At 40.8% G+C, this 27,015-nt stretch overlaps 1 protein-coding gene across 3 annotated transcripts in view; it reads right to left on the bottom strand.

Moving 5' to 3' along the window:
- ADAMTS17 (ADAM metallopeptidase with thrombospondin type 1 motif 17) overlaps window positions 1–27,015 on the bottom strand; it is a 156,540-nt gene that overhangs the window by 23,390 nt on the left and 106,135 nt on the right. For all 3 annotated transcript variants that reach the window (XM_088136415.1, XM_015887535.3, XM_088136416.1), the window contains 5 exons: window positions 19,986–20,066; window positions 14,909–15,066; window positions 10,053–10,212; window positions 7,345–7,480; window positions 417–621 (listed from right to left, as the gene is read on the bottom strand). In XM_088136415.1, coding sequence (XP_087992541.1) covers window positions 417–621; window positions 7,345–7,480; window positions 10,053–10,212; window positions 14,909–15,066; window positions 19,986–20,066 — 740 coding nt within the window. The remainder of the gene's footprint in view (window positions 1–416; window positions 622–7,344; window positions 7,481–10,052; window positions 10,213–14,908; window positions 15,067–19,985; window positions 20,067–27,015) is intronic.

The raw sequence follows: 27,015 nt of genomic DNA, 5'->3' as shown, positions 1-27,015 counted from the left end.
CTTACCTGCTTACCTACCTATCATCTATCTATCTATGGAAAGCCTTCTACCTAATTTACTACTGCTTATTCCATGATCTCTTTATGAAAAGTAACATCTTTATAGTGCAAAAGCAAAAGTAGAATTCTGGTTACTGGGAAGACTTCTTTAGGTTAATTGTCTTCAATTAGTTTTCTCCAGATGTGTTGGGAACGCAAATCCTACAACGCCCAGTCAGTAGCCACTATGTATACTTCACTGACCCACTGAACCTTATTTTATTTTTTTGGTGCTGCTGCTGCTGCTGCTATTATTATTACTGCTGCTGTTGTTATTTTTCTGCCCTTTTTCTAATCTAAGCAAATTGACTTTAGCAAATACTGTATTTAGCTGCACATCCCAGTTAACCATCCTTCCTTCCAACAGACTGGCAATACCTTAGACCATTCTGAAGCTTCCCAGATGGAAAGACAGTCTCGGCCTTCGCAGCTCTGTATCGTTGCTGGCTTGGGACCGAGGCAGTATAGATCTCTGGTGTTGACATAGGTGCCATTCTGCAGCTGATAGACACATGTCACTTCCCGATACTGGAGGCCTTTGGCACAAGTTGAAGAGCAAAGACTCCACTGTCCTGTAACCCACCTGTTCAAACAATCAAGAGGGAAAAAAATCAAGAAAGTCACCGTCCTTGTAATTAGAAGATGTCCCCCAGCCTTTGTGCTTTAACATAGGGTAGAAGGTGTGATGCTGGGTCCTACTCAACTGTATACAATTATACTGTGTCAAAATCGGCATATATCCCTTTTTTTTTTTTTTTGAGCTCTATTTTTGAAGCAGAATTAGGCACCATCAGTTGGGACCCTGCAATGCTTTAGGGAATGTATGGGTCTCCCGTTGCATCTGTTGACAACTCCTTAAACCAAACACATCTTTTCCCAGGGTTGTGCTGCAGCTGCTAAGGGCAGCTGTGTGATCCTGGAGAAATTACAGCTGGATTAATTGACATTATTGACTGGTGCTACCTGAGTGCTCCCACTCTGAGTGCCCTTTGAATCTGAAGGGCTGCACAGCTCTGTCATAAATACAGACAAATTTAATTCCAACATTTCCAAATTTAATCCTGGAATAATGAAATGAAATTCTCAGGTGTTACTGAAAACACTTGGTTGTTCCTGGAATGATTTAGATGGAGCCTATGGTTCTAGACCAGGGTTCCCCAAAGTGGTCAGTTACAACCCCCAAGGGTTGATGGTCCAAGGGGCCAGTAAATGGCTATGGGTCAAAAGGAGGCCAGTAAATGCCTGGGGGTCAATAGGTGGTTGATAAATGATTGAAGGTTGATTGGGACCAATTAATCTTTGGGGGCTCTGTAGAGCTCTACACTAGTTCCTAGTCCTGAAGGGGGGCTAGCAGTGAAACAGTGTTATGTAGGGTTAGATGGTCAGCCACCAGTAAGAGTGGCCTTGAGTTGTCTCTATTATTGTCGTTGTTGTTATTTGTAGTACTATTAGTTAAAGTAGTATTTATTAAATTATTTTCATATAATAAATGCTTGGGGGTCGATGAACAATCTGAAATCTTACGAAGGGGTTGATGAGCTGAAGAGTTTGGGGGCCTCTGTTCTAGACTCTCTTCAGCTTTTCATCGATCTGCCCCTCCAGTTATCCCAGATACTACTCACTACTCTCTTGGCAGACCTAAGCTATAAAGGTAGAACATCTCAAAAGCAAGCCTTAGCTAGAGGTTATGATAAAAAGGAATGCATTTGATAAATGTGTTTTGGCATCCATTAAAGTACTTAGGATGATCTGTTATGAAGGCAGCTTTCATCTCTAATTAGAAAAGCTTCATGTCAAAAGAAGAAGGTTAGAGCAACAGAACTATGGGAGCATGAACTAAGCACGAAGACCATCCCCCTTTCAGGAAGTTAGAATTCTAGTCTAGCTTTTAGGCCTGTCAACCTGATCAGCAATCCCACCACCACCTCCATTGCCAAGCAAACCCATCTTCGTCTTTGGCCTGATACTAAGCACCAAGTAGTGAAGGAACTAAGATATAAGGCGCAGCTTGAATGGCTAAAGACCACAGCAAGCCAGCCATCTTAATTAAAAGAAAATCAAACACAGGAGCAAAAATTAAGGCTTTGGTTAACCATTATTGGCTGAAAACTCAAATCAGATGGGTGGTGGCATAACACTATGGGTGGGATGAGGAGAGAACGGCACTGCTAATTTATTGTCACGCCTCAAGAACAAGAAAGGCTGCTGTCCAGACTTGGCCTGACGGTGGTATTTAGCTGAATGTGATCTATAGCTGCAGGCAAGAAACGGAGAGAAAAAATAGATTGTGACTTTGACGGAAGGGAAAAGAAAGGCAGCAGAAAAAAGGCAGACTCCCACACTTTTTTCCAGTTCAACTGTTTGTAAGAAAAGACAGGAAGATGGGCATGAGAAATACCAGGAATTCTGTTTGAAGATAAAAGGAAAAATGCAGCAGAGATCCCAGCTGTCACGGACTCACTGCAAAGCTGCCACAGCAGCAGTAAGTGGGGTGGAACTGTTCTTGGAGCTTAAAGGTCCTAAGGCCAAATTTACACTGGACGATCTCCTGGAGCATTGCTTTTTAGAAGGGAATTTTAAGTTAATAAAACTGATTTTTAAAAGGGCTGGAGAAAAGAGAAGCGGGCAAGCAGCTGCTTTACAAGAGCCAGCTGTTGGAATTGCTCATGAACATACAAAACACAATTCTCGGTTGTTTCTGACTGTTCAGCTTGCAGCATGGAAACCTTTCAGCCAATTCCTAAAGCACTATAGGTATCTGTGTGTGTGTGTGTGTGTATATATATGTATATATATATATATATACACATACACATACATATACCAAATACACACACCCACACACACACACACGCACAAATATACCTTTCATTATATATATATATATATATTCGTTTATTAGATCAAATGATGGCTTTAATCAAACGTACTGTTCTTCCATGCTATACTTTCTCACAATCCAGTAAAGATGGTGGTTAAGGATTAGGAATTTGGTTCCTAGGTAGAGAGAGGATCCAATGCTTTCATCACACAGCCAAAGGCAGCATCGTTCTCAGGATACAAACTCCATCTCTTTGGTTCAGGTGTACAACAATGACACGCACACAAAAAGGGCGGAGCTCCCACTGCAACAGTGCAAGGCTGCTTTCATCGTTGATCCACCTTGACCCCACTGACCCTGCAGACACCTTGGCCAGCGGGGTCATGTTCTCCACTTTGGGGTCCTGCTCTCACGCTTGAGGAAAGAACGGAAGGACATCTGCTGAGAGAATCCCGGGCTAAGCCATGGGCTTCTCTACAGTTACCTTAAACTCATGCAAGCTCCATTCTCCCTCGCTTTTGAAGTTGGAATGCAATAGTTTATGGCAATCATATTTTGGCAAAGAAATTGCAGCCACTGAGTGAAGTTTCTTCAGCGAAGCTAGGTTGATAGGGAATCTGACTGGTGGGATGTGTCTCTCTTAAGACTGTGAACAGAGTATATGTCAAAGATAAAGAAAGTGGAAATGAATGCGCTGTGTTCTGCAAAAGGTAGAACCTAAACAGTATATTTTCTACTAAGTCAGAAGCCTCCATCCTCCATTTATAGGGTAGACATCTCCAGAGGATTCTGGAATTGTGACTACTACTTAACAATTGGTGTATGAATCTATTCAAAAATGTAAAAAGGCATACAGAAATTAGGCTCCATAGGAGAAAATAATTATATTGTCTCACTGGATTCTTTGCTCTTAGCATATTGTGCTGACTCAGTCATTGATCATCACTAGTCCAGCAGAGCCAGCCAACTGAGCCAGCCAATTCTGGTTTAGTTGACAAACAAACTATGGCTCAGCAGCATATATGAACTAAGTATTTGAATCATGTGATGTCCATGTTGATGACATTCTCTATGCTCTTCTGCTGCATAGAATCTGTCACCGAAGGTTTGGCATTTTTCTGGTAGCTGTGAAGTCCCAAATCATTCTCTTACCATTAGTGAAATTTAGGATAAAGGAACCATAAACTATTCACTGGAGAAGAATGAACAGGCCCGACACACAAAAGAAGCTGAAGTGTCTAGAGACAACAAATGTGAATTATACAAGAAATATATCACCAGATCCACTTTGTAAATTCTCTAAAACTGCTGAAGGGCTACTTTTACATCTTCGATTCATGAAAAAGAAAAAAAAAACCCACCAAAAACAAAAAGGAGTTCTCCTCCAAAGAAAAGCAGTCCTAATCTTGAAAACCTTAAAAGTAAAGCACCTCTTAAAGACAAGTGGGCCTTCCATTGTGAGGGGAGTTTTAATTTTAAACTGTTTTATCCTCTCATATATGCATACCATCTGGGGATGATTGCCATCCTTAAAGACAAACTATGTTTTTAATAACAACAGTAATTTAAAAATTAAGTATATTGAATGAAATATACTTTCTGCCCAGAAAAAAAAATTGCAAACTTCTGCCAAACATCTTTCATGAAGTATCTAACTCCATATTAACTTTTATGCATTTTTTCTCCTACTCAAACTTTTATACTGAAGGATAGGACAACTACAAGTAGTCCTTGTTTAGTGACAGCCTCATTTATTGACCATTCACAGTTATGACGGTGATGAAAAAGTTAACTTTGTGACCAATCCAGACCCTCACAGGTCTGTAAAGCGAAGGAAAGCTGAAGTCAGATCATAAGCATAGTCGCAGCTTCACTTAGTGACTGCTTTGCTTAACAACTGAGTGGCCAGTCCCATTTGTGTTTGCTAAACAAGGACTACTTGTATTATAATTTTAGAGATGGATAATCAAAGAAATCATACCAACTTCTGAATAATATCAGGGAATCAAACGCAAACATTTCAGATCTTAAGAGTAACCCCTGATCTCACTTTCTGATGAATATCTTGTTTAGCAACCCAGATTTACTGTAAGACTCCTATAACAATGTCAGACAGCAGGCTAGAAATTACAGTCCTTGTTCTCCTTTCCCACAACGCATACAGAAGCAGGCAGAGTTTGATGTGGAAAACAGAAGAAGTTATTGTTAAGGATCCTGTAATAATTCCACTTGAACTTGGAAAGCAAACTCAGAACTTCTGAAAAGAAAATATAAAAAAAACCTCTACTCATGGTGAAAGAGAACGGTCTCTTTAAGATGTTCTCGGTCAAAGAATATGCCAAGCATGCATTTCTAATATCTGGGTGGGCAAACACAAATGGAAATTTAAATTCTATAGAGATGCAGGGAATGTGTTTCAGAAATGTTTCCACTTGGCAGTCTCTGAAGTATGAAAGTATGGTCAACCTGAAAGGAATGAGAAAATGTTGGGCGGATTGTAGCCAGCTTGAAGCATTGTATTGTGTAGCCATGTGCTTCTATGGTGCTAACAATAATGAACCAATGGGAGTGCTACTCTTAGTTGCCTGACCAAGGCTAATGGCCCTTTAAGGTGACCAGAAGCTTGCTCAAAAATTCCACCCCAAAAGCAACATTTCTGGGAACAACATTGAATACATCCAGGAAGCAAGGCAGTGGTAGAAATTTGGGAGGGTTTAGCAGAGCCCTGAAGTCCGTTTGCACTACATCTAAAGGCAAAGCTTGCTGGGGGTCAAAAACTGGTGAGGCTGGTAGTTCCCAAAGGTTTCGATATATGGTTTACAGGTGGGCTAGAAATCCATGCAAAACCAAAACCACGGGAGCGATGCAACTCCATGTTATGAGAAAAAGACTGCAAAGGTGCTTTTGTCTTTTCAAACGGGCTTGACGTGTTTCAAACCCCACAAGTTCTTTTTTAACAAAATGTCCCCCTCTCTAAGAGAACGGCATTATCTTTTCTCATTTGATTTATGTCTCTTACAAAAGATCTTTCTGGATCTTCTCCTCTTTTGTTTGCTTAGAAAATGCGTACTGTGATGGTAGAGCCATAAATATTGAAAAATAAGGTAGAGGAAAATTTCCACACAAATTACAGCCATCAGTGGGAGTAAAGATAGATAAAGACTCCCTTTGGCTGAGCTTGAACCTGTGGTGGCTACAGCATGGAGGGGGCTTGCTAGTTTCTTCTCCCAGGATGATTGGGTGTGGGGTGTGGGGTTGGACTTTCCAGACTACCCTACAGTCCTGGTATTCATCTCTCATTCAAGTACTGATCAGGTTGTATCTGCTTTGCTTCCAAACCTAGATAACTTCAGCCAGGTGCTTCTTCAGACAACGATGGCTGATTGTGCAAGTCCAAATATTAACCAAGTCTATCTTGCCAAGATCAGCCAAGGTTGGCTAGCTGTACTTCTCCAAGGAACTGATGTAATTTAAATCAATTAATGGAAACAAAAGCAGTTTAATGTAGTATGAGTAACATCATTCCAATACTCCAAGCCAGTTTCTATTAAATAAAAGACATTTTAGCACAGTTTCTAAATGTCTGTCCTATGGATGAAGGGAAGCAATCAACGTGAAGATTGTCTCTTTCGTACTGTTTCTGACCAAATAGCAAACGAATGTTTTAGCAGACAAAAAATGTCACTGGGTAGCGAATAGTTATCTCTGCTTGGGATAGGGTTTGGTAGCTGATGAGCCAAAACGTCTATTACTAGACAGTAGAAAAACACTGTTGGAGGTTCCTAGCCATTGGCACTGATTCTTCAGTGCTTCAAACTCTACTGATCAAAAGGGGGCAGTAGGACCTAGAGAGAGACTTTGCTCTGTGCCCCCTCTTTGTCCATCCCTCTGCCTTCTCTTTCTTTAAGAGATTGCTAATCTAAGGGCAATTCCTTCTGCCTTTCTTCCCAGGCACACTTGCACAGACCACATACTCTTGGACTCCTCCTGGAAAGATGTTGTTAGTTAGGTGCTGGGCTTTGCCTATCCCTATAATGCAGTTCCTTTAAATAAATCTCCTTTCTGTTGTGGTTATAAACCTCCATAAGTAATCATTGGTCAGGTCAGATTCCTGCTCCCAGGATGATGAAGATGATGATGATGATGATGGAATTGAGAGCATGTCACTCTTGAATAATAGCTACCATGGGGCATAGGGCTTGCCTGTTCATAAAATGGCTACCACATAAGACATGGTTGAACTGCAAATGCACTTACTAGAAGGAAGATTGGTGACTTGCTCCAAACACCTCTTCTAGCTCATATGATGCTTCCTTTCAGCCCCAGCTCACTTTTGTCTTTTTTTTTCTAGGTAGGTACCCACAGACACAATGATGCCCATGAAGACTTCACATATAAATGTTTCTTCTGGGGCTCAAAGGTGATCTTTGTCATATACATATACCCAGAGAAAAACATTTCTGATATCTGCAATGAGCTTTTTACCTGGACTGGCAGGGGTGGACATTACATCTTCTGACCTGTGGCTCAGGACGGGTTACCCGCTGGCAAGCGCTGTCATTCACCAGCATCATGGTCTTGTTAACAATCTGTGTGCACGACACAATGGTTTTCCGTTCTCCTGAATGCCAAAGAAAGGAGGAAAGTGTCATTCCGGTATGGGAAATCTATTTACTGAAATATTTATCTGCTGCTGTTTTGAAATACAACTGGATTTCAGAAATATTCGTGCAGCAGAAAACAGGGTAGCGGAATCCTGCTCGGCTGTAAGTGGATTCTCAGCGTTTTCAAAAATTGCTACTTTGCAAAGTAGCATCTTAGGAACCTGAAGCAAAAACGCATCATATGACAGACTTCTTGGCAGGCAAATCTAATTTTGCTTCTCCCATGATTAGGTAGTTATGGAGCAGTCTTGGGAGCCTTTCAATTCTACTTAGGCAGAAGGGAGCTTTCATTATCTCCTGCTCATGGCCTTGAATTTCTGATTCTTCTCCAGATGAGTTTCTCTCTGCAGTGATGGAAAACCTTTGATCATCACTCCTCCCAGATAAGTCAATTCAAGAGCAGAAAAAACAACTTTGCATAGTTTCATGCTGAGTTCAAATGCTGAGATTTCCAGTTAAAAAGATCTCAGGTTGCTAGATCAGAAAACACTTCTTTGTCCAGGCTTCTTGGAGTCTCCACCAGATATGATAGTTGAAAGGGATTCAGCAGGCCAGGATGTCAACCCTTGGACTATCTAGGGGCTCAACCTATGGTTCACAGGAGGTCAGTAACAATTGCCTTGGTTGTGGGCAATTTTCCTCTTTGCTTCCAGGAATGGCCCAGCAGGTATTTGGGGATGCTGAAAAAAACAGGCTGCCATTAAGCAAAACCACATTTGCTACTATGTTGTTGTGATGGTGGCCGCCCCATCCCAAAGCATCACCATTTCTGAATCAGTATTAGAAACAAAGTCGGAAGTCATGTTTGGCTTGCTGCCAATGGAAGCAACATTTTCAGAGTCCAGGGCAGTTGTGAGCTTTGCCTCAGCAGTTGTTGCCCTTGCATGAGGACATCACAGGGTGCAACCACACAAAATCCTCACCCTGGCCCAAAGACACAACAGCAACCCTTCCTTGAGCAAGTATCCATAGATCTCCACCTGTAACTTGAGGTCAACCAGAAGCTAAGGCAGCCTGAAGGCAGGTTTGGGTGACTTGTTATTCAACCTTACTGCAACTTGAGTCACTCCATGGGGGTGCACTGATGCATTTGGGGGAGGTCATGATCTATTCTGCATCAGTGATTCTATGGCTCCTTTTAATTTTGCTGCTGTGGTCCTGAACCACTCATTCCCTCTGGTTCCTGACCACTGCACCTGCTGTTCCTCCTTGTCTTGCGTGCATGGCAGACTGCATAACTGAGGTATCATTCTCCCTCTCCAGTTAGAACATCAACAGTTGGCCGCAATTCCTAAGCCATTTCCCGAGAGAGAGAGAGAGGGAGAGAGAGAGAGAGATCAAAATCATAAAGCAGTTAGTATGCTAACTGGCAACGGTCTCACATCAGCCAGGACTCAGAAACCAAGTGCCAATCCCTTGCTCTGATGCACACTTTGGGTGTACGGTCAACAGCACAGAGCACATTCGCTGTGTGCGTGCAGCATAAGGCAAGATTTAGGGCAGGTTGGGTATGCTGGTTCCAGCACAGGACGATGGCTGGAAGGGGTTACTTACACAACCTCCTTCTCCATTTGAACACATTCACAGCAAAGGGAAGCCATCTCTTCTCTGGATCACTGAACTCCTCTTGAACTATTGTTGTTAGGAATTTTCTTCAAACATTCAATCAAAATCTGCATTCCTCTATCTTATTATTTTTATTTATTTATTTATCGTATTTAGAGGGCTGCCCACCTCACACAAAGTGGCTCTAGGCAGCGTATATAGCATAGTCATTAATCTATTATATTATTAATTGCTATCTTAATATAGTCATTCATTAATCTAGTACAGGAGGTTATCCAGTCAAAACTTGAAGATGAAGTTAGTCTGAGAAGCTACGTCCTTCAGAAAATTCATGCTGACCTCTGATAAATACTGAAGTGTTTTCCAAGGGCTTAAAGTAGTTATATTGGGGTTGACAGATCTGTATCCTAGGCTTGCTATGCAGCAGCTTATGTTCTACCATTTTGTATGTTCTTTCTTGTTCTGATTTATATCTGCCACTACTCAAAGACTCTCAGTGCTTCTAACCAGCAGCTGCTAGTCACTAGAGGCAACATTTAAGAAGATGGACCAGTCCAAGTAGCTTCCGGGGCTGCTAATTTACCAACTATATGCAACCCGGTTAGAACAGTTGAGAGAATGCTGGTAAAACATCTTTGCTCTCTCCAAGCCTGTTTTCTCCCAAAGGAAAAGCTTGGAGAAATATTATTAGCAGTAGCACAAGTTAGGATATCCTGCAAGAAACTAATATCTGCTCCAGTGCCAATTTTGTATCTGATACCATATACTATGAGATCTGCCATGGCTCAGATACTGAACAGTAGAATGACTGTCTCAAAAGCTGTAGTCTGGAACGAAACTTGTATACACTGTTATTCCTAGCAACCCAGATCTATTTTGTTGTATTTTACAATGAAAGTCATCTCAAGAATTCCAGCTAGTAGGTGGGGGTACCAACACTCTAGAAAAATAAGTGAATTTTACCTCCTCCACACTGCACGTTGCAACCTTCCCAGCCACTGTGCGTCCATATGTAGAGGGAGTCCTGCTGATGTTCTGGCTCACTTCTGTTTTCAGTAGAGTAATTCACAGGGATGGTATATTCATAATGTATCCCATAGTTCTGGTCATGGAATAACAGCACCTGGTTGAAGGAACAGATATTTGGGCAGGGTGACGAAGAGATCTCAACATCAAAATGCTTGAAATGGTTGAAACTGTTAGGAGATTAAGAGTCCTGAGAGAAAGATAAATAATAGCAATGCATTTCTGAAGCTCTGAGGTCAAAAATCCACCTTTCAGACGAAAACAGCTAAAAATTGGAGATGCGAGTGTTTCCTGGAAAAAAAAACTTTCCACAAAAATCTTGCAATCTGGACTTAATTTGAAGTTATTGTTTATTGGTTTCGCTGTCTGTAAGAGTCTGGGCCATGTGTTCAATTAGACCCAAGGCAGGGTGGCATATACTAGAACAAGTCCATCTGTCCAGATACTCCAAAAAGCCAAGACAATTTTAGAAGTCAAAGTCTGTTGAATATGGTTCTAGTTCTCCTAAGTGTGTGAGCTAAACATGCAAGAGGAATTTCAGGGAATGGTCACAAAATGAAAGGGTAGCCAAACAGAATTCAACCTAAGATCTAAGCCAGTAATATCATTATTGTAAAGACCAAGTCCTGAGATTTCCCAGGAGGTTTAATAAATATTGGCTTAGAAGGTGGCATCCTTGGTTGGGTTCAGAAGCTAAGTAGGATCAGAGCTGGTTAGTACTTGGATGGAAGATGAGCAGAGAATACCAGCACAGGGAGGTTGAAAAACATCACAGAAGGAGGCAATAGCAAAGCACTTCCATACTGATGCTAAGGAGACTACATGGATATGTCTATGAAGTCATCTGGAGTTGACCTTGACTCAAAGAAGATGTTCATTTTACTAAGTATTGCCAGCAAACAGTCTAGTTGCAACTGGACAGTAAGTGGCAGGCTGGGTCATGATGTACACAGCAACAAGTCAGAAAGATCAAAGTTTATGCAGAAATGCACATATTAAATCAGCTTTTTAGTACATTCACATACCTATCTCTCTTCAGGCTAAGGCAGAAAAAGCTAAGATTTCTCTCAGTGGGAGGAGTCAATGTGAGCTCAGTTGCTTTGCTTTGTTTTTATATTTCTTTGAAAACTAATTGCACTGTATTTTGAAATAATACTGTAACCTCCCTCAAAAACAAAGCAAATAGCAGCATGTAATCAAATAAATACAAGCCAGAATCTTTGACTATGCAGCTGGGAACGCTGAGATAGCATATTCCGAAGGTAACAGTTCCCCAACCCTGTTCTTGTTCCACCTCCCATCCATTGGGAGGGGCACTCACTGACCTTTAGCAAGGAATAGTCATTAATCAACTTCTAGACCAGTTTTCCAAACTTGGTGTCCTCCAGATGTGCTGGGCTTGCAAATCCCAGTTTTCCTAGCCCATATGGCCAAAGGTTAAGCTGAAAGAGAACTCTGTGAATTGAAGTCACCACACAACTGGAGGGCATCAGCTTAGGAAAGACTCTTTTTGTTTGTTTAAGGCTGCTATTTTCGTTGCTTTGGAAACATTCTGAGAATTTAGTGTTTTATGAAGTGTGTAAGGTTGTTCCATAGTCTTTTTTCCTTTTCAGTATATGCTGCTCTGAATGCTAATCCATAAACAACCTCTCTCTCCCATGGAATTCATGGTCTCATCTCCTCCTTCCCATTTCTTCTTCCATCCAGAAGATTCCAGGAAACTTAGGACAACTCATTAAATGCCGAATTCAGATGCCTTTGATGATGCACACTTAAATTTGTTGAGGGGTGAGGTCAGAGTGCCTGAAGATGTGCCTGATCTTGGAGCAGGTTGGAATTAAGAGTGCTGGGAAAATATGGGCAGGAGAGGAGATAGTCTTTCTACCCAGCAAATGGCAGATGTGCAACTGACACAGCCATTAAGAATTTAGAAGCCCATTGAATAAATTGAAATGAACACGGAAGGGCATTATCTAATCCCGTGTTTCTCAACCTTGGGAACTTTAAAATGTGTGGACTTCAACTCCCAGAATTCCCCAGCCTACATCTAATATGTAGGATGGAGCCCTTCTAGTTATTCTAACCCTCAGAAAACCAAGCCATCTACAACTGCTTTCTCCTCTCTGAACAAGACAAACTAGGAGACATCAAGTGCTGCCTTTCAGGAGACTATCTTGGGTTGCAAAAGTTGGGGGTGGAAGGCACTTAGCCTTTGAGTGATATTTTGGGGACTGTACTTCAAAGAGTGGATGAGGTCAGACCAAAGAAGTAGATGGAGCCAGGACGAAAACAACATTTGGTTTATTCAAATGTTAATTTAAATAAAGCTAATAAGATTATTCCCCATATATTTATTTAATTGGTGTACAGCTCGCCCAGAGGTATCGGGGCCGAAAGATGAGCTCTAACCACCATGTCCACTCCAGGATCAGAATTCAATTTGGGTTCTTGATTCAGCTCTGGCCATTTGTAGGATCAGATGACTGCTAATAGACCATTTTATGTGCGAGGCACGGCAGAGTCAACTTGCAGTATGGAGCTGATTGTTTTGATCAGAAAGCTTTCAGTGCTTTGCTGACTCATTATCTTTAAAACTGGGGGGGGGCGGGGGAGGAATTATGCTGATGCAAGGAGAAGCAAGGGCTGATAGATACAACCTATTCTTGGCCTCTAGAAGTTGTAAAAAGGGCCTAAATCTGACTCATCTGGAGGGAAACAGCTTTGTGAAGGCTGATCTGAATGGTGGACTAGTCCGGAAAAATCAAACCTTCAATTAGCCATTGAGTTCATGAGAAGACTGTGTCCTACTCACTCTCTTTTAGCATGACTGACTTCATGTTGCCGTTACAATGATAACATAGAAGGGAAGGAGAAAACACTGTGCCTTCCACCTTGAACTCCTTGGAGGAAGGCTGAGAAAGAAATAGGCCCACAAGCAATAGTAAAATCTTAGCCTGAGAGAGACCAGTCTACTGAATTACTTAAGAACATTGTTCTTAAGCCTCGGGGATGTATAGAAGCAAGCCCCATTATAACAGGAAGTCTCCAGTTTGGCCTGACCTGGTTAAAACACTTGGAATCTGGCCTCTTGCCACCACTTGGTCTCTAAGACAGACCCTTCTCTTTGCTACGCATCAGATTCCAGCCAGCTGTTCCAGCACATGATGTCAGAGACCAGGGGTTGACAACTATACACTCCAGGTTTGATTCAGGTCCAGGCCAGATCCCTATAGCATGCAAACTGATCACTGCTTCAATGTTTTCTTGAAGATGGGGGCCCCCTTTGAAGGCCTGCATTCGTGAACATCTGCTGTGCATTCGGCTTCCATGAAGACCCCGGAGGCCCTTCCGGTCCCCTTTCCTTCTATGAAAGCAGGCATTTTTTGCCATTTAAAAAGGGAAAAAAAGCTCTGCTGGCCTGTATGAAAAGAGACAAATATCTTTTGCAAGACAGGGTGGGGGTGGGTGAGAGAAAAACGGACGCATCTGCCGCTACAGAAGGAGCTTTATTAGTCTGTGTTGGAACCCAAAGCTCCGGCAACCAGACAATCTGAGCTATAGTTTTAAGGCTTTCTGCAAGATCCAAAACACTTCAGCACCAGCCAGCACAAGACGTGAAGCCCCACCCTGCCCTTATTTAACCAAACGAGATGCTAATAGCTTTGCTGTACGGCTTGGAAGATGTGGTCTTCCTTGGAAGTTTTGGTTGCCAAGTGGAGGTCTGAAACATACCTTACTGCACACTCATTTCTCCAAGAAACATACTTACAGTAATGCATTTCAGGCAAGCTCCATTAAAAAGAAAAAAGAAATTCTTAGTATCTCAATCTGGAAACAAGACGGCAGAAACTAACAGCTCATATGAAACTAATTTCATGCAACGGTTACATTATGTGCCTCCTGCCCACTCTTTCTCATTCTCCCTTGTTAGTTTCAAACGGAGGTCATCATACCTTCATCCAGGTAATTATGTTTTAATGTTTTTAGAAAATAGATTCTAAAAGCACTAGGGGGCATGCCCAAAGCTTCTCTGAGAAACAAGCTGCTTAAAACTGATCTCCCCTTGCAATGCACACCTGCAGAAAACTGCCAAGCGTGTCCTAACATGCCCTTCTTATTTCTTGAGAATTCAAGCGAGGATCCTGCTGAGATTGAGTCTGGAACCTACAACGTGTTCCTGAAATATTCACAATGCATTGGGGCTTTGAGGGTGGATATTCCAGTGGGTTTATACCACCCTTCCCCAATCCATAATACTCCAGGCTCCCTTGGAATTCTGGGAAACAAAGCTAAAAACATCTGGAAAGCACCTGGGTGGGTTATATAATGTTTCTCTGTTTATTATTACTATTATTTTCAAGCTATTTCTCAGCCAAGTTTTCAAAATAGCAAACAATAAATTCTGCATAGTAACAAGACATCACGTCATAAAAGCATTTAATTAAAACCCTAGTTTTGGACCCAACCCTAAACATTATATTTATACCTCATTCATTCTAATGAGCTCAGGGTGGTTCATTTGGGGACTAGCTCAGTTTAATTGCAGTCTGCAATCTAGACAAGAATGCAGTGTAGGACCAAGGGAGAGTGCTTTACTCAAAGTTATTCAGTAAGGACTTGGCCAACCAGGAGAGCTGAAACCAGGATTTTACTGATTCCACCACATTGTTTGGAGACATTTTACGTATCTTTGGGATTAACATCTAAATCATATGAGTGACCAGGAAAGAAAATAAGTCACAGCACTCAAGCTTATATCTCCAGAAGAATACAATGAAAAGATAGACAATTACCATCAAATGAAGTGGTATTTTGGTTGGTCCTTTGGCAGACATCTTCTCCCACAGCCCTCTTCGTACATAACGAATGGTTGTCCCTGCTATCTGAAACTCACCAGGAAGTTCAATTTTCCAGTCGCTATTAATGGATTTCTTACTGGAATCTTTCAAAGCTGCAAAGAATAAAATGGGCAGCAAAGATAGCATTAGGGGAAAAAATGCCATTGGGAGTACTTCATTATGGTTAGAAGCCATTTCTCTCTCTCCCTGAAGTCTCTGATCCATCACCATTGGCCAAGATCAACCCCACCCTGGGTGTTGCTAAAGAGCTATATTTTCCATCCCTTATTATAAGGTTTTTATTTGATGAGTTAATTTAGGCAAGGCGGGTTATTTATATTTGTTCCAATATGGGAGAGGGTTAAAAAAGGCACACACACCCTGCTGTCCAATTGCCCTCTGAAATCTGTTCCACCAGCACTGTCTGCCAGTAGAGTTGACTGTAATGCATGAATCAGCAGCAAAGGTCATGATTGTTGAGCTTTGCCAGAGCCAGACAGACACAATGAAGTTACAATAAGACTGAAGACTAGTTCATTGCAGCTGAACCAATCTAAACATTCTCTGAAGAAAGCATATAGAAACTATTTCATAAGAGCTTTAAAAACCAAAAAAAAAAAGCACTGGGCCATTTAAAACTAATATTTAGAGGGAAAGATATTTGGAATTGCATCTATTTCCTCGCACAGAATAGAGTACTTTGCTGCAAAGATTACTTAAAAGCTACTTAAATTACGGTCTTTTTTATGGGATTCTTTTCACAGCTGAGTTCTCAAATTGATTTTGGGGCAGAATGTTGGATATGGGTTGTGAATTAGCAAGTGCTAGGCTTAGCTAATTTGAGGTGGTTTTTAAAATATGAATGAAAAACAAGGGAATGGGAGGGGGGAGAAGCTTGGCTATTTCCAGGCCTTTGGAGGTATACCACAACATGCTTCTTCCTGCCATCAGGACTGCAACATTTTTGTAGCTGAGAAGCCCGTTAAATGTAAAAACAAAATCTGTCAAAGTGAGGCAGTAATCTGGTAATATCAACAGAGAGGGAACAAGGTAGAACATTTCAGCCCAATTTTTTTTTTTTTTTTAGTGATGACAGAGAAGATGACAATGATGATGCCTTTTGTCCATTTTTTTTAAAAGTAAAATAAGCATGTTAATCCTAGCACAAACTTATTTTGGTTGCTATTTTAGCTGAAAAAAACTTCCAAGAAACAAGATCCCGAACAGCTTTAAGAGGGGACATGGACATCCGCGAGGGAGACAAATGACCAAACTTGGGTTGTAACACAAACTCCGTCCCTTTTTGTGCTTGTATATGTGACATGCAACATTGCAAGGGCAAGGCTTACACTGTGATATCATAACATACGTTTCATCCTTTTGAGAACATCTTGGCTTCCTGCCAGCGCCTCTCGGAGGCTATGGGTTGCCCATCCACGAGGAGTAGACAATGCTGTTTAGATATACTTGTACTCAACTCTTAGAATTCCAAACTAACATGATCTTTGGTTAGAAAAACTGGGGCAGGTAGATTTTTTTATCTAGGAATCCTCTTATTCAGTGACACCAGCATACTGAAAATGAGAGAACTAACAAGAACTTTAGTCTTATGTCCTGACCATGAACTATCTGGAGGCATCTGGATGAATATTCCTGGAAAAAGAAATGTGGAATAATATAATAACCCTATCTGGCATGATTCAGCAGAGTTCTTCTTGCTCTTCTCTGCCACAAATTTAACCAGGTCTCCTTGGCAAATGGTCCACCCATCCTTTCAGTGAGCTTCCTATGGCTTTAGCTGGAGCTTCTAAATTTCTAAAGGAAGCCAGTGGGAATTTACAGCCCTAAAGCCACTACTGTCTTTCCCCACACATAACTTTTCTTGGTCGGATTTTTCCCCCCTCCTGAATAGCAACCAACCCTCTCAGTCTGTTCTCCAAACTTGCATCAACTCTAGTCTTTCTCTCCACTCAGATTCCTTCCATCTCATTCCCAGGCTCTGGATACCTCCAAAGTGTAAGGCATTTCCTGTTCAAGGTAATTTGTAAAAATCAATCAAGCCAGGCAGCGTAGGATGAAAGTAGGTGGAAAGGAACTTGCTCAAGCATCAATTCAACATGAAGCCGGATTCAGTGCCAAAGAGTCCTGCCCAGTCCAGAATGAAAATAAGACATACTTTGCCTAAATTTTGACTGAGTAATTAGCTCCAGCCATCACTCCAAGGTTAAACACAGCAGCGTTTGCACAGACCTCAGACCTTATTAAAGTTACAGTGGCAGGAAATTGTCCTTTGAGTTTCTAACTATCCTACTGTACTGGTTGGATTCATGCCCACATTTTGCTGACAAGGCTCTGACAAAACAAAACTTTCAATTGTTATGTTCAGACTCGATAACCAATCTGTAAATACACAGAGAATGCTCTTTTCAAGATAGCAAATCCTGTTTATCTGTCATCTCTGCTCATGGAATATACAGAAACAGAACTTTTCCTGACAAATCCCCTCCCCAGCTCCATTCTGGGTCTTGGTTAAGCCTTATTACCCAAGCTTTCTACAGTTACTGCAATATTCCAATCTTCCTTACAATTGGGGTGAAACAGAGGAAGAGAAAAGCTGTCCTTAAGGGATTCTGTTTACAGCTGCTTTGTAAAAGTGATTCTATCGGCAGAAGTTAATTTGTTTCCCTTCAAAATGAAGGTCTCCTTCACCAAACAGATGAGATATCTTTAATGCAATGAGGCTGATCAGCTGGAAGTGTGAAGTGGTTAAGGAGTTGGGACCTTAATGTCAACAGTCAAGTTTGATAACTAGATTAAAAGCACAAACAACAAAAGCAGTCAACTTGCATTTGATCAACCAGTATGCAAAACTAGGAGGAAACTGGGATCACTCTGTGGGTATGATATGAGTGCTTGTTTATGTTTGTCTTCATCTCAACTGATATCTGACAAACCTCAACTGGATAGCAGTAGCTATCCACATTAATCTAACCAGGTTAATAAAAACACTGATTTTTCAAAAACTCAAAAGATTTGCAAGATACCAGGACACTGGCACACATTGTTATCCCAGTTTTACTATGTCAAAGTCTTGTATGATGGAGACATTTTAGTTCCAAATACTGCCTGCCATATAAATAGAGATAAAAGCATCAGAGCAGGCGAGACATCAAGAACAGCACATTGTAATCTTGGAAGTGTCACGGTTTTTTGGAGGAGATCCTGCAAAATGTGATATTGAGCATCGTAGACAGCTTTCTGAGCATCCCATTTTTAAGAAAGAAAGCTTCTAACCCATGTGGATGTGAAAATAGACTTGAAAGCATGCAATCAATACTTAATGGAATCGCAAAAGCCAACTACGTGACCAATCTCAAAAGCTAAGCAGAAGCAGGAGCTGAGGAAACCAGACTCAATAAACAGAAATGGAGATTTACACAAAGTTCCAAAATTCTGGGTTTTGCTGAGCAGACATTTTCTAAGCCCATAGCAGATTTCCCTTTCACATCATAAAAGTTGACTCTATGCCTGCCAGTTCAGTTACATCAATCTTCAGCATGAAACAACAGACGGTAAAGCAGATTGACAAAAATAAAATGCCCATCCTAATGTTTGTACAATTTTTAAAAAATCCTAGAGGATGTAGGATACAACAGTGGCCAAACACTGAGTGTCCACTGGAGAAGAAAAGCAGAAAAGAGGTCAGAGTAGAATGGCTGCCTTCAACTTCCTATAAGTTTTTATTAAGATGGCATAGTTTAGACCATTGTTTCTCCAACTTGGCAACCTTAAGATGTGTGGACTTCAGTTCCCAGAATCCCCCAGCCACCTGGGGTTGAAGTCCACACATCTTAAAGTTGCCAAGTTGGAGAAACAATGGTCTAGACTCTGCAGTCCCCAATATTCCCATAGCCATGTCCCATGATCTCCACCAGATTTCTATTTTAGATTGTTTGAAATGAAAACAGATGCTGTATACTACAAAAACAGATGCCAGCATCCAGCAGTATTTTAACTGGCAAAAATGCTTTGGGGCCCCACAAATTCCCCATAAGTATCCTAAAAAGATTTTTAAAAAGGACTGATTCAGCTTCGTACTTTGTCTGGAAATACACTGCCCTGACCACAAGACAATGATAAACTGTAGGGTGACAGAAAGCATCTAGAAGGGTTAGTAGATGGCACAAACCATCTGATCAGGTTGCCTTCTGCTCAATGGATATGTTGTGAGCAGTGCGCTCGCTACAGCAGAGTCTGAGAATCGGCCAACCACTCCTATTGCAGTCATTTTCTAAAAGTGCTTTCAAAGTCTACACGCTCCTGCTTAACGCAATGTTCTGCAAGAAGACATGGCTGGCTGGCTGCCCCTTGAACAGAGCACCAAATATTTTATCTCAGGCCCTATTTCTGTTTATTATTAGGAGTATGAGTGCTAAATCAAAACTACCGTAGCCAGGGGGGTTTATCTAAATTAGGTAGCAACCAGTTCCCAAGCAGGTCAGAGGCAGGACGAGGTGAGCATCTGGAGGCGTTGTCAGCAGGATCCACGTGCGTCCAGCAGTGGGTGTAGTCATTGCTCTCCAGGTAGTGAGCGGCACTGTCTCTGACACATGGGGGCTGGCATCATCAGGTGCCCCTGTTTGCCCTTGCAACCATTCCCACCAAATGCCTAACAGAGAGGCTTCCTTGAGCAGACACAACTGAGCCATGAACACCACTGGGCCATGCAAGCCGAAGGATCATTGTTCTTCTAAACTTAGGAAAAAAATGAACAACTGAACCAGACCAGCCTAGCTAGACATCTTCCCTGATTATAGCTGTAGCTAGCAATGGACTCCTACCCCAAAGCTTCTTTCTGAAATTACCTCCAAATGTGGCTTTTAATGATGAGAATCCAAGTAGCAAAAGTCTTTGAGAGATCATGATGGTAAATAAATAAACTCTTCTCCAAAACCCCACCCATATTGTTTCCAATATTATGCGTAAAACCAAGTCCCTACTCTTCTCCCTCTCCCTCTCTCTCTCTCTTTACCCAAAAAACTGTGGCCAGGTTTGTCCTCCATGACACGGATTCGTCGCGCTCCGGCAGGGATCACTGTTGCTTCAATATAACCTACAGCAAAGAAAAAGAATATATGAGCCACCGGTTATCAAAAAGTAAATACACAGGGAAACGAAGAAGTGGTCCTTTACAATTTGGAAAAAGAAATCCACAGTTCCAACACTCATTTTGAAATTTTGTGACAAGTTCTGCCACACAAATTTCGAAGACATGAACTATGACCTGAAGAGGAGAAGGAAATGAACATGCCTACATTTGAAACTCAGTTCCTACATAACTAAAATTATGATGTAGTAAACTCCAATTGGTGAGTGTTGGATTTCTTCATATGACCAGAACTCTGTTAAAATTGTTTTTTGGCCAGCTGTTGCAGCTCGTTCCATGAATCAAAAACTGTTCTGAGAAAGCCCTTCAGGATATTTCAACTTCCTTTGGCTCCAAATAATTTGCCAGCCATTTTAATTTGTGGGAAACTTGGTTTCATATTTCACACATATTCAGTCACTGTGGCATGCAAGCCATAATTTGTGGCTAACAATACTATGTCAACTGAACCAACGGATTGATTCAATAAACTATGGCTAAACAAGTTATGCTTTAGCATAAGCTTTAAAGCAAGGCAAGATCTATTTAGGACAAACATAAAGAGCAGTTGGTAAAAACTGGATTAACTATCTCTACTTCCCCCCAAAAATTCTTGGAATTTCATGAAGATTTCTCCACCCTATCAACTTGTAGAGATGGTAGGACTACAATTCCCAATATTCTCACTGGCTGGACTGGAGCAGGCAGCTGGAGAAGCTTTCCAGAAAGACAGCTCTCAAGGCTCTTGGTCAGGAGAAATGATGAATCAATCTGAAATTGTCACACAAATTTAGAGTGACACTAAATATGTAAACAAATACCTGCTCATGCAAAGGGGCATATGATGTCAGTGTTTCAAGATTGCATTGGAGCAATGTAAACTCGAAATTTCGCTCATCCATGAAGCTGGCTGACCTCTCTGGATCTCTCCACTTAAACTACTTGACAGAATTGTTCTAAAGATAAAATCAGGGAGGGAGGAAGTGATGGTGGAAGGAGAGAAAAACACCATACATGCCACCTTGAGCCTTCTGATAGACAGGATAAGACTTTAGTAAAAAATAAAGTCCTTTAAATAGGAATGACTATTATAGAAATTGTTGATTTGGAAGTACAGTATCGGGTTGTATCTCTGAAGCAACCTCAGGTATTCTGACCTAGGCTTCAATTCACACAGATACTGAACTGTTCTTACAGGCAGCTGCATCATCCCTGCCCATGAAATGCTTGTGGGCCTTGCAAATCCTCCTCATTCCCAGCCTTTGTATAGAACTCATGTCCATCCTGGAGGGAAGGAGAAGAAAAGGACGATATCTAGCAGCAAGGTGGATGGTCTGAGTTACAGTGGCGATGGGCGCACTGTTAGAAGAGCTGAAGGACCAGCTTAGGGACAGGTTGTCATGGAGAAAATCTATCTATGTGGTTGCTACGAGTCAAAAATGTCTTGATGGCACATAATCAATCCATCCATCAATCATGTCCATCCTGGCCAGTCAGCCTTCCTGGACCCGGTGTCCTGTTGTGCATCTGGAAGGCACCATATTGGAAAACGTTGATTTGGTTTCTACCAGAAGCATTTCCTATCAAGAACAATATGATAATAGAGCATCTGTTTCAATAAGCATACCGTGTTTTTGCTCTTGTCCTTCCCTTATTAAACTTTTTATGTGATGATTCCCACCTGACTGCACATTCATTTTTCATTTTCTTCTCCTTTTGTTAGGTTACCAAAGAAACAGCTTGACACCACAGAAAGGAAAACTGAAAACATGGCTACAATAGAAAATTCAGAGTTAAGATTCTGGTGCCAACATGGTGGATTCAGCATTTCTACAATTTCAGTGCACGTGACAATCATCTTGCCTTTCGTGATAACTGTTGTTTTGATCATTATTATTATTACCACAATTATGTAATCAATAATAATCCAATCAAACAGCTGTCTAACATACAGCTTAGCATTAAGAATTTGGGTTCTCTCTTCTTTGGCATATTCAAATTGTATTGAACCATCACATTCTATGATGGCAAACTGTATCTGGCAAATTATTTCAGTAGTCCTTCAGGATTCTGAAGGGTTTGTATCCCTTCTGCAGGAGGAATTGGCATTATGGATGTTCCTTAGTATTTGGGAAGTTTACATTTTTGAGTTTTGGGTCTTCTCTGTGCTTGATTGTTTTCCTACAGATGTTTCATTAACGGGCCAGGTAACATCAATCATGCACTAATGATGCACTAATGATGTTACTTAGCCTGGTAATGAAATCTCTGCAGGAATCAACAAGCTTAGAGAACACCAAGATCCCAACAGTTCAACCGTAAGCTACATACAGGTAGTCCCCAGTTTACGAACGAGTTCTATTCCCAAGGTTTGTTCTTAAGTCAAATCTGTATGTAAGTTGGAACAGTATTATTGTATAATACTGGATAAGTAGTATTGTGTAATGAACTTGAACCATTGTGTATTTAACTTGAATCATTTTGTACTTAGCTCGAATCATTGCATATTTAATTCAAATTTTGCTACAATAGGCTCTGTTCTTAACTATGGGTCATCTGTAAGCCGGGTGTTCTTAACCCAGGGGCTCCCTGTATATTCTTTACTATTGGAAAATCTATATTGTTATATTATTGTGGGGTTTTTTTAAGCTTTAACTTTATTACTGCTGGAGGTCAGTAAACTGCTTGGCACCAGACATGATTGGAGTGACATAGAAACCTGCTAAAATAAATGCATATATAAATAAATAAACATCTTGGGAAATACACAGAGACCCCAAACCAAAGATGATTACCATATACATGAACCCACAAGGTGATTAATAACAAGATATAACCAAATGGGGGTGGGGGGGAGGAAGCGCCCTGAAATTATATGTGTCACCAATGTTAGGATAACAGTTATGAACATGCTTTAAATTTACAATTTCAAGATTTCACCCAAGAATGTAAAGAATTAATGTAAGCAATCTTTTGCCAGATCCTCCATGGCTTCCAACTAGCTCCAGATTTATACCAAATATCCACTGACTGGACCCATCCAAGCAAGAAGAAATGGGGGAGAAATGGGGAAATCAATCTCAGTGGAAAGATTCTTCAAGTCCCTTTTCATATTACAAGCGAAAACCCTTTTTCATTGCCACATTAAATGAATGAAAAGCTGGTTGACATCCTGGTGAATTTTCTTCAAATCAACCTTGCATTGGTTGTACAAATCAGGATTATTGTTTCTCTATAATGCTGCAGTATTTACAAGAGAGACTAGATGTATCACAGAAGAGATGAGTGACCATCAGGACAATTGAAAAGGTATAGAAGAGTGCTCCACATGGAAGTGAAGTTCATTCCTTTTCTCTTCCATTATGGTTCTAATAAAATCCTTCTTCCTTCATTCCTGGGGAGGAAAATGGATTGGGCTAATACGTTTCTCTCTTTCTCTAGGGTCAGATTGATGTAGGAATAGTTTAATTTTCCTTTTCTTATGTGGTGGGCTCCAGTGAAAATTATCTCCAGAACTACTATGATCTTTCCCCCAATTATCATGCCTATCAGTGATATATTTGACATCGTATCTACTTTGGCGTTTAGAGTTTTTCTTTAGAAAAGGTCAAGTGCAGTCAATATAGACTACTGTATGCAATAGGCTCCAGATTTGTTTATTTCATTATGCCCTGGACCATTAATGATTGTTTGTCATATGGATGATTAAATCTTATAAGCTGAAGAGTACAGGAAATTGAACTCCTGCTTTACTTTTCTGTGAACTTAATAATAAACAAGTGACTTTTGTTAGTAGCTTCAACCGTTAAGTGTCTCAGTTTTCTCCACTAGTCTCAGTAACTGTAGTTTCTGTTTTAGCTGAACATATGAGAATATAACAAGGGTTTGACAGCACCTGCTTGTTATACATCCAATATCCTTCAATGGTTATCCAGATGAAGATGTGCCCTAACATCAGCATGACCAGTAGCAGTTCATCACCACTATTATTGGCCCATGATTTTTGCTGTTTTTATCTCTTGGGCATGTATCTGCTGGAAAATGTTGAGATTAGCTTTTCAGCAAGAGCAAACTAGAGGAACCAAATTCTCCTGTAAATTAAATCAATTCACTGCTTATACTTCTCAACTCACAACAAATGCAGTTGTACCAGGAGCTGGGCCATTCTAATTTGAATCAAGAGATAATGAGTTAAATTCTGCCTGTTCAATCTCATAGACATTCGCTTAAGCACCATTTCCTTCCTCTAACTTCATGGGTTGTTCACCGAAGACAAAGTAGAAGAATGTAGAGTTAACAAATTATTTAGCAAATACAGTACTACCTTTATACTAGTAGATTCCTGGGGTTTTGAGTTTCTTTTTATCCTGTTACTTAACAGATTAATAATTAATGGAAATCAACTTCTCAGCATTTGGAGGAATGTAGGTCTTGATACTGTCTCTTACCATTTGCAGTATTGTAATTGCAGTTCAGATATAAAGCCAGAAAGATTAGCAAATTTCAGTTTACTATGACCAAGAAAACTCTACTATGATTACAACATTCTCAATTTTTGGTAGACTTGGTCTGTTCTTTTTGACGCCAAATCCAGAGAGACCGTTAAGGCAATTGTGTCACAATAGGATAATAGGTTCCATTCTTTCATTCATTTAGCTCAAAATAATTTCAGATCTAACAATGATGTTTCCAAAGCCTTCTGGGAACTCTTCATTATTTGTTAAATTGTAGCATTATATGCAAGTGCACTCTACCTCAGGAACAATTCTCTCTTTCTGGCACACAATCCTCTTTCTGTCTCGTCGGTGTTCCATCAATGCCTCAGGAATGCACAACTGGGCTCGAAGAGAATGCCGCATCAAAATTATATCGGAGGGCTCAAATTAGTGGAGACACCTGAGCCGACGGGAAGGGAGCAGAGAGAAGGGGACAGGAAGATTGTGCCTTCCCTGAGAAATCTGGAAAGAGCTAGTGAGGAACAAACTCCTTCAGCAGTTCTATTACAAGGCTAAGTTATTTTCCCCAGGCAATGAAAACAGATGCTAATACAAGTCTTAGTTTGGAGGATGGACTACCAAATAGCTAGTATGGTGACCATAACTGAAGGAGATAGTACTAAGCTAGGGTTCTATGCAGCAGAGAGCCACGCTTCCAGTAGAGTATACCCATCCACTCTGTACCCCACATTGCCATTGTACACAAGAGGCTGGGGACATCTACAGTTCTACCCTAAGTGATGGAGGGCACAGAAGCAGCCCAAGCCAAGGTGAAAGTCTTAGAGGGCATAGGTTTTAGGGATCCTACAAGAGCATCAGTGCCTGGGAATACCAGATGAAACCAGTGGCACTGTGCCAGTCAAGAAGAATCAGACTGGTTAAGATTATAAGATACTGATAATGGACAAAGATAACCAGCAGATTATATACTACTGATAATGGGCCAAGAGGGATATTGGCACTTGATCTGCACACCTCCTGGAAACTCTGTTCAACTCAATTTCTGGTTTCATGAAGTACTTCCTGTGGGACTGTGCTTATCAACCCAGTCATAAGATCTAGAAACTTGCACCTTGTTCTGTACAGAGTGCTAAATTCAATTTATCGCATGGCACATCCAAGTACAAGCTGTTGGAATGCTTTGTCTTCTCCAGACATGCTCAGCTTTTTATTCTTTCTGCTAGAGATCACCGATTGGTGCCATCTGTAGCAGTAATCAACAAGGGCATCTTTTTCTGCTCAAGACAGGACCAAGAGTTTAAAAATAAAAAAGGAGTCAGAAATTAAATGGTGGTCAATATTTATCAACTGCAGCAAGATTTCATTTTATGGAGTCACCTGCAGGTGAAACTTGCCATTTATCTTCATTGGTGTTTCTTCCAACCATGCAGTTTCCTCATTTGAAACATGGAAGTAGTCAGTATAAGTGTTGGTAAGGCTTCATAACATGGGCATTTTTCTTGCCTTTTCCTCTTGGAACATGTTTCTGTTCTGTGTTAGTTCTACAATTTCCATCATTCCTTTTTTGCTTCTAGCCATGGAGTCACTGGAGGAAAATCATGATTTCTTGAAGCTATGGACAAATTTCAAAGCCAGCAGCTAATGCTCTCAGTGGTGAGTTTGGGATTCTTAATGCACTTATAATTAGGTGGTTCCCATAGTATCTGCTAGGATTCCAATGAACTAATATTTTCACATGCACGGCCTATACCTAAATAGGCTAAAATTTGTATGAAATGCACTAAAAGATCATTATTATAATCATTGATGAAAAGCTGGCTTTTCTTTCTCCAGAAAAAATAATGTCATTTCCTAGAAGTGAAGGACGCAGCAAACATAACTAATGCCTTCTTCTCAATGTCTTCCCTTTTCATTCAAATTGCATCTTGCTCCCACCCCTTTTTGAATAACTAATGGCAAATATTGGGTATGTCTTCCTATCTTTCCACTGGACTTCTCCTCTGAAGACAGAGTCATCTGCAGATGGAATCATGAAGGATTACATTCTGGTTGCCATGAATGACCATCTTGATTTATATTTCAGTATGGGCATGGGATGACATGCCCATAAGCTGCTCATAAGCCAGTAATCAAGCCTATCTGTTCTTAGCATAGAAACCCCTTATAGCTAAACCCACTCATGCTCAAAGTTAGCTGTGGAATTATGGAGGACCTCAAAAGAGAGCCAGAAAATGAATTTCCAAGATGTTATCTTTTTCTGAGAGCTCAGTGAAAAGATTCATATAAAGACAGGACGTGGGCAAAAGAGTTTTGAAATATATCCACAGCTTTTGCTGTTTCTTTGAGTAGGTTCCCATTTTTGAATTTCAAGTGAACTGAAGAAAATAGAGGAAGACCAACACCAAGAGAATAGCTATCTAACAGCACCACACAAAGCAACCAAGCCATCTTACATGAGA

The sequence above is a fragment of the Python bivittatus genome, unplaced genomic scaffold, assembly GCF_059951505.1.
Source record: "Python bivittatus isolate LINGU-HERP-01145 unplaced genomic scaffold, Pbiv_v1 ctg000140_np1212, whole genome shotgun sequence".
Classification (NCBI taxonomy): Eukaryota; Metazoa; Chordata; class Lepidosauria; order Squamata; family Pythonidae; genus Python; species Python bivittatus.
Note: the sequence above shows the minus strand (reverse complement) of the source record. Positions and strands in the feature narration are given on the sequence as shown.